The sequence below is a fragment of the Wyeomyia smithii genome, chromosome 2 (genome assembly GCF_029784165.1).
Source record: "Wyeomyia smithii strain HCP4-BCI-WySm-NY-G18 chromosome 2, ASM2978416v1, whole genome shotgun sequence".
Classification (NCBI taxonomy): domain Eukaryota; kingdom Metazoa; phylum Arthropoda; class Insecta; order Diptera; family Culicidae; genus Wyeomyia; species Wyeomyia smithii.
In genome coordinates, this window is record NC_073695.1 from 17832579 (window position 1) to 17846324 (window position 13746).

A 13746-nucleotide genomic window follows, 5' to 3' on the forward strand; every position below is an offset into this window, starting at 1 on the left:
TTAGAATGCCTTCTGAGGCGCACACAATTAAAAAACATATGTTACAAACTGAAGCACATCATAATCACCTTTCAGAATGGAAGTCGTCATATGCGACGTTACTCAGGAAGAAGTTATACGAAGGGAACCCAAAAAGTGAGTCAAAGTTACTCAAATTCAAAAAGGAATTCTACTCATTTTTTGACGTCTACGAACATCGTTCTAAACTGAGTCAGAGTTGCTCAGTTCATGAGTTATTATTTACGAGCGTGTACATTTTCCATCTACCACTCATTGATTCTCTTGATTCTGGTACCAGCGCTTCTGGTAAGGGGAGACAACTGGGTATAGATTTGCATCCACTTTGGGGACCACCCGCTGATTGGTTGAAATTGGAAATCCCGAGTGCGCTAAAATTTATTTTCAGGCTTGCTGGCAGTGTTGCTGAACAACATTGTTCGTTGTTTTGATTTATGTTTTTTAATGATGTCACCTGTTATAATCTAAAATAATTTCAAGTGAACTTTAAAAAATAAGTACAAATATGGGCGTAGTAAGAGACCCGACTTGGATCATCACTAATATCAATTACCAAAAGATCCAAAAGTGCGCAAGGAGTTATTACGGTTATGCGTGAAGCATAAGAACAGCATACCGCTGCTCAATGTCGGGAGTAAATAGTGTAGTGTGATCTTATTTCTACTTTTGAATCCGTTCTGGATTAAGTTTGAAACATGCCTGTTGAGGCATATTGCTTGTGCGGAAAGTACAATTCAGATAGGCCAATGAATGAATCATAATCATTGGTGGATGACACGTTCGATTTTAAGTATATTAAAGATGCAGATTCTCTGGTAACCCTCAGACGGAAAAACTATCGCCTGCAGGAACAATTGTGCATAATGGTGATAAAAAGCATTAAAAACATTCAAGTATTTTTCGAGTGAATGGCATCACTTACGAAAAATACAACAGGGATCATCGAGGTGGATGAGGAAGAAGAGTAAGAAGCCAGGTGTTGCCCCTTAGCTTCTGGTACCCACTTTTTGGTTGGTTTGCCCCCCCCCCCCGCGTACCCCTTGGCGATATTTTTCATATCGATTGTACCCCCAGGCTTTGAACGTTCTCGCAGAATGAGAGAGAGAAGTGGTAGATCATGTTGTGGTAGTCCAGTTCAGGTTTCAAATTGAACTATGATTTGTTTGATTGCACAGTCATGTTGTAAGGGCAAGATTGAACAACAAATAAAGTATTATGAAGAAAAATTCCTTAGTCCGCCGTTACTGATTTTTCTTTCGCGTACCCGCTTCAGGCTCTCGAGCACCCCCAGGGGTACGCGTACCCCAGGTTGAGAACCGCTAACGTATGACAACCTCGAGCGAAAAAAAATCGTGCTCAAAGTGCGGTGAACCGGCCCAATCCATCGCCAAACCCGGACTGACAGCCAGGAAGGTTTGGCTGTGTATATGGTGGGATTGGGAGGGAATCATCCACTTTGAGCTGCTCAACTATGGCCAGACCCTCAATTCGGTTCTCTATTGTGAGCAGCTCAACCGTCTGAAGCAGGCGATTGACCATAAGCGGCCAGAACTGGTCAATAGGAGTGGTGTTGTTTTCCACCAGGACAACGCTCGGTCTCAAATATCTTTGATGACCCACCAGAAGCTACGGGAGCTCGGATGGGATGTCCTTTCGCACCCACCGTATAGTCTGGACCTGGCGCCGAGTGATTACCATCTCTTCCGGTTCATGCAAAACGCTCTTGGCGATACTAAGTTGGCCTCGAAAGAGGCTTGCGAAAACTGATTGTCTGAGTTTTTTGCAAATAAGGAGGGCGGTTTTATAAAGGGGGAATAATGAAGAAGCTTTCTAAATGGCAACAAGTTTGCGAACAAAACGGCGCATATTTGACTTAAATCGGGTAATTCTAAGTATGTTAAATAAAGCGTCAAGTTTCGATCAGAAATACAACATTTCTTTTTCTCCAACCCAATATATTCCGACCAAAAAAACTAAAAAACTAAATCGTCAGCATTGATTGTGTAGACCGCGGTTGCCGTTTCTTGGCGCTCATCCACGACGGGTACTTTCTTCTTGGCACGGGACTTCCTAGGTTTATTATTATACTTCTTACGGATTTTTAGATGGGAAGTACGGAAGTGTTTGTTAAACATGTGTTTAGAATAGTACACCCTAGCGCACACATGACAAACAATTTCCTCTCCCATCTTATGGACGTTGACCTTGTGCACTCGTATTGTGCTGCGTTTCATTTCCAGCCCGCATATGTCACATGTTGCCTGTTCATGCTTATAGCAGTGTATCACTAGCAAGTGCTTGGTTGCAAACGCCTCCGAGCAGTGATCACACCGAAACAGCTTTTCCTCTTCGCTGACGTGTTTTCGAATCATATGCCCTTTGAGAGATCGTTCGCTTGCAAAAGTTTGTTGACATTCTTCACATCTGACTCCGTTTGGTGTTTTGTGGCTCGCGATGTGCTCTAAAATGTAACTTCTTGATCGGAAACGCCTATTACAACATGTTATGAAAAACGCTTCATCCTGATGTACAAGCGAAAAGTGAGTCCTCAATCCTAAATAAGAATTACCCGTGTAATCGCAAAGTTCACAGTCCATTTTAAAGTAACCTTCTATAAGCGCATCTTCACTTCCATGCGTAACTGCTGGGACATGACGAAGTCGGCGAGCTGATTCGACGGGTAATCTTCTTTTGTGACGTATTAAGTGTAGAACAATTTCATGGCGTTTATAAAATTTACTGCCACAGCACTTAACACAAAAAATGTGTTCGGGATGATTAGTACGAAAATGTTCTTGCCGTTCCAGATAGGTTTGAATATGAATTTCACACAATTCACAGTTCAAGCAGGCATGCTTTGCAATCAGAAAGTCTTGCATCTGGTGTATTAGCTGTTGCTCGTGCTCGATTACTTCTTCTGGCAGTTCAATTGGGGGATTGAAACCTCCAGCTATCAACTCGTCGCGGTATTCTTTTATCAGTAAATTGCAGGTAGAATGAATTTCCCTCTTGTTTTCCAAATAAGGCCAATCGTACACAGTTTCCATTGCTTTCGCCGGTTCTTGCGTGCTACTGTTGACTTGCTTCACGGTTGTATTCCTGTCAATCACACGTTTCAAGTGTCGATTCATATGACGCATTATACTAATCCTGGTTAGAAAACGTCGATTGCAGCAGGATACGAAATATTTCTCGTTCGGATGATTCTGACTAAAATGGAGTCGCCGGTCATTCTGGTTGACCAGTTGGGTGCTGCATAACTCGCAGTTCATAGTAAAATAAGCTTGCACCAAAAAATCCTGGATATCATACAATTTCTGCTTTTCATAAGGATCGCCTTTTAAAGCCAATTGCATGTTTGGTAAAGGCTCATATCCTTCCAAATCACGGCTGAAATCTGTTAATATCGAGCCAAAGGCAAGTTCCATTCGCTGGTCCGCAGACGATGAAAATGTTTGCCCTTCGAGGATTGGTTTCTGAAGCACTGTGGGCTCCACTTTTATATCCGACACCAGGCTGAAATTTTGCTCGTGTTTTAGAACGGCTGGAGATGCTGTCACTTTCATGAATTCACCCTGAACTGCATAACACAGCCTCAGCTGGTTCTGTTGCACTTCGTAGGCATATTTGTAAAACAGGGAAACCGTCGCGACGCATGCTGGGCAAACAAATTCAGAAAATTGTTCATCAGTATTGATCTGCAAAAAATCACCATTCGGAAATTTGTTTTTTCGAACGTAAAATAAAATAATGCAAAATTGTTTTACCTCAAATGAAAACACTAATTGCAGTTTATCCTTCAGTGTGTGAATATCCAAATGCTTCTGCGACGGAAGGAAATTTTTTAAACACAAACGACAACTGTTCATTTTTGGAATTTTCAACGATGTAGACTATGTTTTCATTTTCGGAACCATCGAATCAGTATATTGACTTTGTAGGTTTCACCATGATGTATAAAGACATGCACGCTCGTAAATAATAACTCATGAACTGAGCAACTCTGACTCAGTTTAGAACGATGTTCGTAAACGTCAAAAAATGAGTAGAAGTCCTTTTTGAATTTGAGTAACTTTGACTCACTTTTTGGTTTCCCTTCGTATAACTTCTTTCTGAGTAACGTCGCATATGACGACGTCCATTTTGAAAGGTGATTATGATGTGCTTCAGTTTGTAACATATGTTTTTTAATTGTGTGCGCCTCAGAAGGCATTCTAACTGTTTACTTTTATTACAAGGTAATTATTGCTGAACATGTGGTGTCGTTTATTGGCCGTGGCGGATTTCTAGCCAGTAATGTAACTGAACTGTACCCAAAAAAATGAGTTATGTCGTACTCAAATTTTGAGATATAATGACTCATTTTGAAGACGCCTAGTGTTACTCAGTTTTGAGTATTTGTGGAGTTACTCAGTTTTAGAGTTGTTCGACTTTTTACGATACTGCGTCAAATGTTACTCATTTTAGAGTTATTATTTACGAGCGTGTGCACGTTGATGTTTTGCTTTTTTCTGTTTTCTTTCTTGTGTGTATAGATTCAAAAATCTCGTCGTTCTTTTATTTTCGAGCTCATATATAAATTATAAAGAGTTTTTTACTTAGATTATATCACTTTTTTGGATGATAACCAGATCCACTGTGTCTACTTGAGAAGCGCAAGGGCTAAGCCCCAACCGAAACAGCAAAATAATGAAAACAATCTGACCGACATTGACGTGTTTGTATCAGGTTTGACGTTTTCGTATCAGGTTTGGCGTTTTCGTATCAGGTTTGACGTTTTCGTATCTTCGATGTTATACTCTGTCAAATGTACAGCGAGGGATAGGAAAAGGCATTCCCTCGGAAAAAAACGCTTCCTCACCCCGCGCCTAGTTTTTGATCAAACCGTTACACCATGTTCTACTCATCATGGGTTTCACGATTTTACACATTTGACATGCGTCAATGTTGCCAGCTTTCACTTATTGATTGGTTATTTTTTGACACGTATAGCTGGCGCTGAAGCGACCCGCAGACGTGGTTTATGGTTATGAGATGCAGGACACACACTTATGTCAAATTTGTTTCTGCGTTAGAGCCACATTCGGACTACACTTTTTTTTCCTGTATGGACTTCCTCACTGCGACCAGAAATCGCAATACCGCTATTGAGAAATGGCATACATATTATTATTGTTTATCAGTGTATAATACCCTGGAGAAGTTTCGCCGTGCGTCCTTCTAGCCAGTTTTATTAATAAGAGGGACTTATGTTTTTGTTAAGAGGAAGTCACGCAAAGGTATCGTAGATTTCAGCGTAATGGAAGAGAAACGGGGGAAGGAGCCTGAAAATGAACCCATACTTAAAAGTCCAGTTTCGACATCGCATGGCCTGATTCTACTAAGATTCAAACCCACGACCATTCGCTTGACAAAACGGACTCTGTAACCTTGCAGTTACCTACGCAGCTCCCTGACTACACTTTTTTCCCTGTAACCTAGTGGCGCAGCGTGAACGGGTGACACCCGGGTTGGGAAATTTGGGTGTCACCCCCACCAGGTTGCACTGAAATCATTTTGTTATCAAAAATTATGAAAGTTCGCACGTTCGTTTTCAATTATACCTATTTTTGAAAATTTGTTCAGATTATACTTTTAAAATCAAATTCATATAATTTTCGAGGGTTTCACCGCGACCTTCACCTAATTGATAGTTTATCTCACGGATATTACCCGTTTTGAAGGTGACACGTATGAAAATTTTCCTCATGGGTGTCACACCCTAGAGAGTGACACCCGAGGCGGACAACGCAAGTGCCTGTAACTGTTTTTTCACTTCCCGGGCTACACTTCTTCTGTCTCGGACTACACGTGAAAGTGACAGGGTGTAGCATGAAAACACCAACAACAAAAACAAATGCTGTCAAATGCCGTACAAAAAAAGACAGCTGAGTGTAGTGTCGTTTTAGTGTTTGTATTCAAGCTAAAAAGTGTAGCCCAGGACGGTTTAGTACCGCCGCGAAAACGAATTCGACATCAGATTACAACACCGAAACCGGTAGAATTTTACTATGTTCATGAACAACTGACTTTTTGGTAATTTTGGAACTGTCTAAAAGAAGCGAGTATTGCAGTAGAGAGTTATGATTTCCTCAGTAAATTTCTCTTATGTTTTCAGTAGAAGCTGTTTTTTGTATGAATGGTTTTACGTTTTTCAATGATAAATCCCAGTCAGCAAAATTGGCCAGAATAAAGATGAAAGCTTATTTTAATTTTTCAAATTGAAAACTGCTGAATGTTTAGATTACTTTGAGTCTTATTTATGAAAACAACAACAAAATGTCTCAATGTCGGCTGCAAAAAAAAAACAGTAGCTAATCAGCTCCGATAAAATAAAGATATAAAATTGTCACAAGCTTAATTGGCATTTCAACGCAAATTCAAAACCACCGTACGACTTCTGGGTTTGAACTTTAGAATTAGAAAAATAATGCTAGATTCAATTTTAAGCCAAGGCTGGTATATACAGGAGACTGTCTTTCATGCGATATTTGCGTAAAATGGATGTTCTTGACATAAAAACATACAGCTGGTTAGAAACTTTCAGCAGCATCTAGTAGACTTCTTACTGTCAAAATAATACATATGAAATTGCAAATATATGAGATCTGCTTTAGTTTCTAATTCGAGGTTATGTTTTTACGAGAGTTGGTAGCTACATAGCGTGTTGGAATTGCATTTTCTTAGTTTAAATCCTCCGTTTAGTAAATAAAATCTAAATTTTTAAAGTTTCCCGCTACGTAAACTCGCGATAACTCACTGCAAATAGAATCTTGATAGGTTGAAATGCTGCAAATCATCATCATTTTTACTGCAGCGCCAGCTATCAGTCGAACAGTCATTTTAATTGCCCATCGCCTATTTTCGCAATAAAAAGTGGTTCAACCGGTTCAACCGTGACAATTTAGAAGCCTGTCTGAGTGCTAGTATTTCTCTTATTTCTTTCCTGGCCACACTGTTATACTGACAGTGACAGCTGGTTTTGCTCAACACTTTCCTCTGGTCCTCCCTCGCTCAGCTTCCTTTCAGTTCAGTTGAGTTGAACAGCAGACCGCAGGGTAACTTTGCAGTCCGCGTTGGAAGAGAACGAGAGCAGGTTAGTTCTCCGGTTATCTTGTGAAGATATTCTCCAGCAAAACCATTAGCCTGGTTTGATCACATCGTACTGCGGTAATTCTGTAGGTAAGTCAATAACATTAGGTACAACTAGCATTTGATTTCGATTGTTTTCCTCTTTTTGACTTTCTGCGATAGTGCGTGCTCAAAACTTAAAAGATGGCCCCAAATGCAGCGGTTCCGTTACCGAAACCCGCCCAGGAAGAACCGGTTGGAATTAATGCCATTCTGCTAGGACCACCCGGCTCAGGAAAGGGCACACAGGTAAGAATCTGCATCCGATACCTCACTGCATTTGATTCGATGTTGCGAACACTCCTCTTTAACCTTTGATCGGAAATTTTGATTGAACATGACGGAGTGACGTGAACTTTTTAATCTGCAATAATGATAGTGGCGTTGTTTTGTTATGTATTATTGTTATGTAACATGTGTGTGCTAATACGTGACTTGTTCTGTATCTGTGAATTATTCGGCGGATTAAAATATATGACTGTAAGCTGTTGGTAATCTTTTTGAATGAACCCTGATTAGTTCAATTTTTAAGGACAGTATCGTTTCGTCAACCGCGATGTAAACGAAAAAATATCATGTGAGGCACAATGCATGTTATAGGTAATCTTATCTATTTGTCCAGATATTTTCAATTTTTCAAGTTGTGTAATAAAGCAACACCGATGCTTCTGAGGGCAAATTTGGGTGAAATTATATATTGTTCGGTATAGATGCCAACCGTTCAACTTATGCAGGCGAAAATCATATGCAAAGAATATGTCCAATTTTAACCTCAAACCGTTAACCACTTGTTATAGCTGTTGCTTTGCGCTTATCGCTGACGCTCACGTATTAAAATTGTACATTTCTAAGTTGAAGTGAAAGCGAAAGTACGGTAGCATGTCGAGCCTCCTCTCTACGGACTCTTGCGAGCACAGCCAATATTACTTTTTTAACTCCCAGAGATTTTTTCTATTTATATTGTAATTTTGTTTCGAAAAACTAGATTCTACTGATCTTACCTACGCTTTGGTGTAATCTTTCAGGCGCCGCTACTGAAGGAGAAATTTTGTGTGTGTCACCTTTCAACCGGAGATATGCTGCGGTCGGAAGTTGCCGCCGGTTCTAAGCTCGGTGCCAAACTGAAGAAAATCATGGATGAGGGCAAGCTGGTATCGGACGACTTAGTTGTCGATATGATTGACTCTAATTTGGACAAGCCCGAATGTCGCAACGGTTTTATGCTGGATGGATTTCCACGAACTGTCGTGCAGGCTGAAAAACTCGATGAACTGCTGGAGAAGCGAAAAACCAGTCTTGATGCCGTGGTAGAGTTTGGCATTGATGACAGTCTGTTGGTTCGTCGGATTACCGGTCGGCTGATTCATCAAGCCAGTGGTCGATCCTACCATGAGGAGTTCCATCCTCCCAAAGTACCGATGACCGATGATGTGACCGGAGAACCGCTGATGCGTCGAAGTGACGACAACGCGACTGCATTAGTGAAACGCCTGGAAGCTTATCACAAACAGACGCAACCACTTGCCAACTACTATGCTCTACGGGGACTGCATTTCAAGGTAGACGCTTCGAAAAGCGCTTCCGAGGTGTTTGCCAATATTGATAGTATCTTTACACAGTCACGAAAGGCAAGGTTAGGCCTGTGAAGATACATCGTTTGCATTTAACGATAAGCAAAAATGCACATTTTTCCCCGCCACCTACGATATGACCTGGATCATTGAACGTTAAAATATCCGGAACAACCGTCAAGCTACCTTATCGAACCGGCCAGTGGCTGGTTGCCAGTTTTAAAATAGCAAACTATTATTCCTATTCTGTCAAAGACCTACTTCGACCCTCGGTCGACACAAGTATTCCATCTATTGTGTTTGCGGTTATCGTCCGCCACCTTAATCAAACGAGGTGACCACGGCACGACAACATTAAGTTCATATTAGAAAATCGAAGAAAAAAAGTCGATATGTGACGAACTATGTGAACGACACGTATGTAATATCGTAAAAAATGTATAGGTGAAAAGTGAAACGTCTAGATATTAAATAAATATCCGATTCTATTGCGGAAAATAAAAACTAAATTGTTACTTTATCGAGTAAAACCAGAAAGAATACTAAAGAAAATCAAATGAATAATTTGTATATTGAGAATAGGTTATGATTCCATTGATTTCTACTACCAATAATTTGTAGGGTAAGGTGGGGCAAGATGGATCAGTGCCGTTTTTGGGTTTGAAATAACTTTTTTGGTGATGACACTAATTTTGCATGACGCGTAACGTGTTTTCGACTATGTATCACGTGTTCATAGTTCATGTTTGCATATTGCTTGTTTTTAATAAATAAAATATTTTTTTCGCTAAGTTTCTTACGCGATTCACACTTTTGAAAAAACGTGTTCTCTCGTCGTACGCTATATAACTTGAAGTAAACCTTTATTGCAGCAGCAGTTTCGCATATGATATACTAAATAATATGCTGTTTTGCATAAATAAATGTAAAATAATCATGAATATCACAATCGTGAACTAAATTAATGATTGGGGCAGCATGGGTCACCAAAGACGAGGCAGTGTAGTTTGCATCGACAGCTGATTTTTCAAAGTTGATGTTCAGTTTTAAGGCTAGATTCGACGTAAACGGTGTTGTCACTCTGGAAAAAACTTTCATTGTTTCAATAAGCCGACAGTAGAGATGTTCTACAAAATGCTGCAGAAAGCAATCGTCGAGGAAAATTTAACTCCGTTGGCAGTATAACATGGTTGAGATGACCTCATATTTTTGTTATCTATGAAGAAAAGGCATTTTTCTTGCTGTCCGTAAAAAGTTCATTGAGATAATCATAATTTTGTGCTGTTTGAGAGTGTGACCCATCTTGCCCCTCCAAATGACCCATCTTGCCCGCCTATTTTACAGCGCAAAAAAAAACAACCTTTTCTAAAAATACTGTTAAAGCGAACCAACAATTGATTTCTGTTATTTTCTAGCATAATTTAATAAAATATACATAACTTCAAAATAATCATCTGAAAGGTAGATCGAAACTATCTTCAGTTACGTGATATTGAAAATTAGGCTTAGGTGACCCATCTTGCCCCCCCTTTCCATACTTATGTTGCCAGTGGTAGCTTTAGAGTTCCACTGAGAATTTTCTGAATATTTTTAAATTTATAAAAAAAAATATCAGCCATACTAGAATCTAAAAAATATTTTTAAAGTCGTTCAGTTTTTACCATTGTACCAACTGATGCCACGGAATTGTTCATTATTCGATATAGTTTCTGTAAATTTATGTGAATGTTTTTTTTACTGTGAAGCCTTTTTGGAAGGAATCATTTTCTCAAGCGAAATGAACGCCAAAGTCTCAGAACATTAAGAAGCTAAAAGCAGACTAAACAGAATAGCTGAAAGCTAAAAAAAATTTGCATTTTGCTTCAGCCAACAAATGTTCACGCAAAATGAAATGTATTGTATAATACCGAATAATTAAATATTACTTCATATATTCAAGTAGGTACTTTTCGTTTGATTTGTCCAATATTCACTTACCGACAAAAAAGAAGACGACCCGGTATGTATACTATCCACGAAATAACCGAATTGTTTTTGCTAATCTTAAGGTAAGTTTTTTCCGGACACTGGCCGGTTTTCTTTTCTAATCACTGTTTTTAGTTTCGATTTTGCGAACCTTTTCAGAAAATAGTTGTAAACATCTCAACAATGGAAGTTGAGAAAATTGCCAAGTTTGACGGCAAGCACTGTTTGCTTCGATCTGCTCAAGTGAGCTGGTAGAAATATGTTCTGTTGGTATTACGATTCGAATAAATTTGTCAACCTTAAATTGAAGTAGATATCGATATTGTAAGTGGTATTTCAAACACACTTTACACAATATCCTCAACGACTCCTAAAAAGCGAGTCGACGCCGCCATAAGCGTTAAAACCCGTTGCGCCTGTTCTCCAGGAGGCCATAGGCCAAACAGCGTCTGTACTCCAGAGGAGGAGTGGCTGAAGTAAAAAAAGCGGTGTCTCATCAGCTTCACCCAAGACGGCAGCCCCGTCACGAGACTTGCCATCGCCACCCTTATGAGGTGACATTACAAAAAACACTTACTACGAATATAACTAAACGGCGAATAAAGGACACCGATTGGAACCGCAGAACATGGAACTGTGGATCGCTAAACATACCGGGTGGCGACAGGATCCTACTGGATCAGCTGAAACCCCGTCACTTGGGCATCGTACCACTGCAGGAACTCTGCTGGAAATTTACGGAGGATGTGTGGGCGCAAGCATCTCCTAGATGGTCTCGAGGTACGATGCTGGGCTAACAAGCCAATCGTCGTAGGTTCGAGGCTCCGCTCGGGAGAGACTGTGAGTGTCAGAAGGATCGTAGCGCTAGCCCCGCATTTGTTCTGTACACTAAACAGTTGGCTGCGGAGTCTGTGTATAACAAACAGAAGGTCAAGTTCTTTATTCTTTATTTATTTGAGGATTGGTAGTCCGAGGTACATTCTTCTCCGGCAAGGACATCCACAAAGCCACTTGGAAATCACCTGACCAATTAACAACAAACCAAATTAACCATGTGCGAAGGACGATTTTTCTCGGGCATTACCAACATACGCATCTATCTAGCTGCGAACATTGACTCGGACCACTACTTAGTGGCAGTTTGTATGCGCATAAACCTGTCGAATGTCTATCAGTCACGACAAAGCCGAGCCCCGCGGCTCAACATCAAGCAGCTACGGAATCCGCAAGCTGCCGAAGTCTACGCGCAACAGCTTGAAGCGACACTATCCACGATAGAGGAGTTCGACGCAGCTTCTCTCGAGGATGGCTGGATCATGTTCCGCACAACCATCAGGGAACCAGCGACGACGACTCTAGGAACAGAAGCGCCGAGTGGGAGAAACGACTGGTAGGATAGAGGCAGCGGCGACAGAGAAAAGCCCGCCCTTATTACCTGAGGGTATAGACGAGAGAGAACCTGGTCAAGTGCATACGGACAAGGAACGACATAACCACGATCCTGAGGCGTAAAAAGCGCCAGCAGGAGGATAGTGACCATTAGGAGCTAGAAGATAGCGAGGTGGTCGACAGGTGGAAGTAGCGCTTCGATGAACACTTGAATAGCTATGCAACAAACAGGAGCGGAACTGGAACTGACCTGGGAGTGCCAGCAGTAGATGAACGGGTATCAGCCTCCGACCTCCACGAATTTAGCGGGAAATTGGGAGGCTGAAGAACATTAAAGCCAGGGTCAAAGACGGCCTGTCAGGAAAGCTCAACAAACATGGTTAAGAAACACTGCACTGGGTCGTTTCCAAGATCTGAGAAGAGGACAAAATGCCGGAAGAGTGGATGGAGGGAGTCGAATAAGAAGGGCGATAAGCTAGAGTGCTACAAATATCGTGGCATTACGCTCATCAACGCTGCTTATAGAATACTCTCCTAAGTATTCCTATTCCAACGTTTGACACCTCGTTCCTCGTTTGGCACGAGAACGAAAATATTTTCTCGAATACATTGACGCGGTTGACCCTAAGACAAGACGCGACAGATGGCTTCTTATTTTTCTTTTCGTAACGGCCGTCATCCCCGTCGAAATTTTTTTGAACGTTCATACCGTTGATGCCAGAATGATTATTTTTAACAACTTCTGCAGGTCAATGAAAATAAAACAAATTAAAATTGCAATATATAGGCGAATAATACTCAATTTTTATTTATTATTTTATGTTCAATAGAGCATAGGTACTTCTACTATCAAATTTTGAAGTAGAATACTTCTCTCAGGAAGTTCGGCTACATAGGGATGTGAAATGATAATCTAAAACTGAAAAAAGTGAGAAATATGTCCAATTTCAAATGCTAATAAATCGGTTAGTTTTCGATGGATTTCCTTCGTTTTTGCAGCAATCGATTAGAAAATCTTCTAAGATTCCTACCAAATGCATGAAATTGCAATTTTATCATTCGAACTATTGTACTATTGAAAATTCTTAAGCTTTGTCAAAACACAAAATTCGACCTCTGATTGGTCGTTATACTGCGCTTTCCCAAGCACGGTCGGCAGAGTTATGGACCTAGTAAATTGGGTATGCATCATTTGGCCTATATAAGATCAGATAATAAACAGACAATTCATCGGATATTACATTGAACAAGTGAAATTTGAGGAACACAAATGAATATTTGAAGAGTTAATATTTTCTCGTTTTGCGCTATAATCGAAAGTTAATTATCTTCATCTACATGCATACTCTGACTATTATTACGTGTTTGCCTCGCTTAGTGTTTGGCTTCGGTCATGCAGAACGCATATAACGGCGCGATGCGATTCGGCAAGACGAAATCTGTTGAAATGTATAGCTCTACTTCGCCTCAAAAAGAGCTGTACATTTCACCACGGTAAGGCGAATCGCGCCGTCATTCGCGTTCTGCATAACCGTAGCCTTTGTTCCGTTCCCGTTTAATGATGTCGTATTAAATGTGCATATTACAAATCGGCAGCACTTCAACTTCTCATTTGCACAAAATTTAAAAATAT

The 13746-nt window shown here is 40.5% G+C and overlaps 3 protein-coding genes across 4 annotated transcripts in view; 1 reads left to right on the top strand and 2 right to left on the bottom strand.

The window, feature by feature from the left end:
- Positions 1 to 10860, bottom strand: part of LOC129726087 (transcription factor grauzone-like) — a 40910-nt gene extending 30050 nt beyond the window's left edge. The window contains exon 1 of the mRNA XM_055682704.1: positions 10737 to 10860. The gene's annotated coding sequence lies outside the window, so the exon portion shown is untranslated. The remainder of the gene's footprint in view (positions 1 to 10736) is intronic.
- Positions 1933 to 3964, bottom strand: LOC129726091 (transcription factor grauzone-like). Its single transcript, XM_055682708.1, has 2 exons — positions 3786 to 3964; positions 1933 to 3716 (listed from the first exon to the last, which is right to left on the bottom strand). Exons 1-2 carry the CDS (start codon positions 3885 to 3887, stop codon positions 1992 to 1994), a joined length of 1827 nt encoding a protein of 608 aa, XP_055538683.1. The 5' UTR covers positions 3888 to 3964; the 3' UTR covers positions 1933 to 1991.
- On the top strand, positions 7059 to 9268 carry LOC129726092 (adenylate kinase). 2 transcript variants are annotated; one of them, XM_055682710.1, is made up of 3 exons: positions 7059 to 7235; positions 7312 to 7437; positions 8214 to 9268. In XM_055682710.1, exons 2-3 carry the CDS (start codon positions 7333 to 7335, stop codon positions 8832 to 8834), a joined length of 726 nt encoding a protein of 241 aa, XP_055538685.1. In that variant the 5' UTR covers positions 7059 to 7235; positions 7312 to 7332; the 3' UTR covers positions 8835 to 9268. The 2 variants fall into 2 exon arrangements, with proteins under 2 accessions (XP_055538685.1, XP_055538684.1); XM_055682709.1 differs by having other exon boundaries at positions 7061 to 7239.
- Positions 10861 to 13746: the final 2886 nt, after the last annotated feature.

Excerpts from the sequence above, each read along its gene's own strand:
- LOC129726092 (XM_055682710.1), top strand. The coding sequence starts at position 7,333 with ATGGCCCCAAATGCAGCGGTTCCGTTACCGAAACCCGCCCAGGAAGAA. Across the intron at positions 7,438-8,213 it reads GCTCAGGAAAGGGCACACAG|GCGCCGCTACTGAAGGAGAA; the intron begins GTAAGAATCTGC and ends GTAATCTTTCAG.
- LOC129726091 (XM_055682708.1), bottom strand. The coding sequence starts at position 3,887 with ATGAACAGTTGTCGTTTGTGTTTAAAAAATTTCCTTCCGTCGCAGAAG. Across the intron at positions 3,717-3,785 it reads AATTAGTGTTTTCATTTGAG|ATCAATACTGATGAACAATT; the intron begins GTAAAACAATTT and ends GATTTTTTGCAG.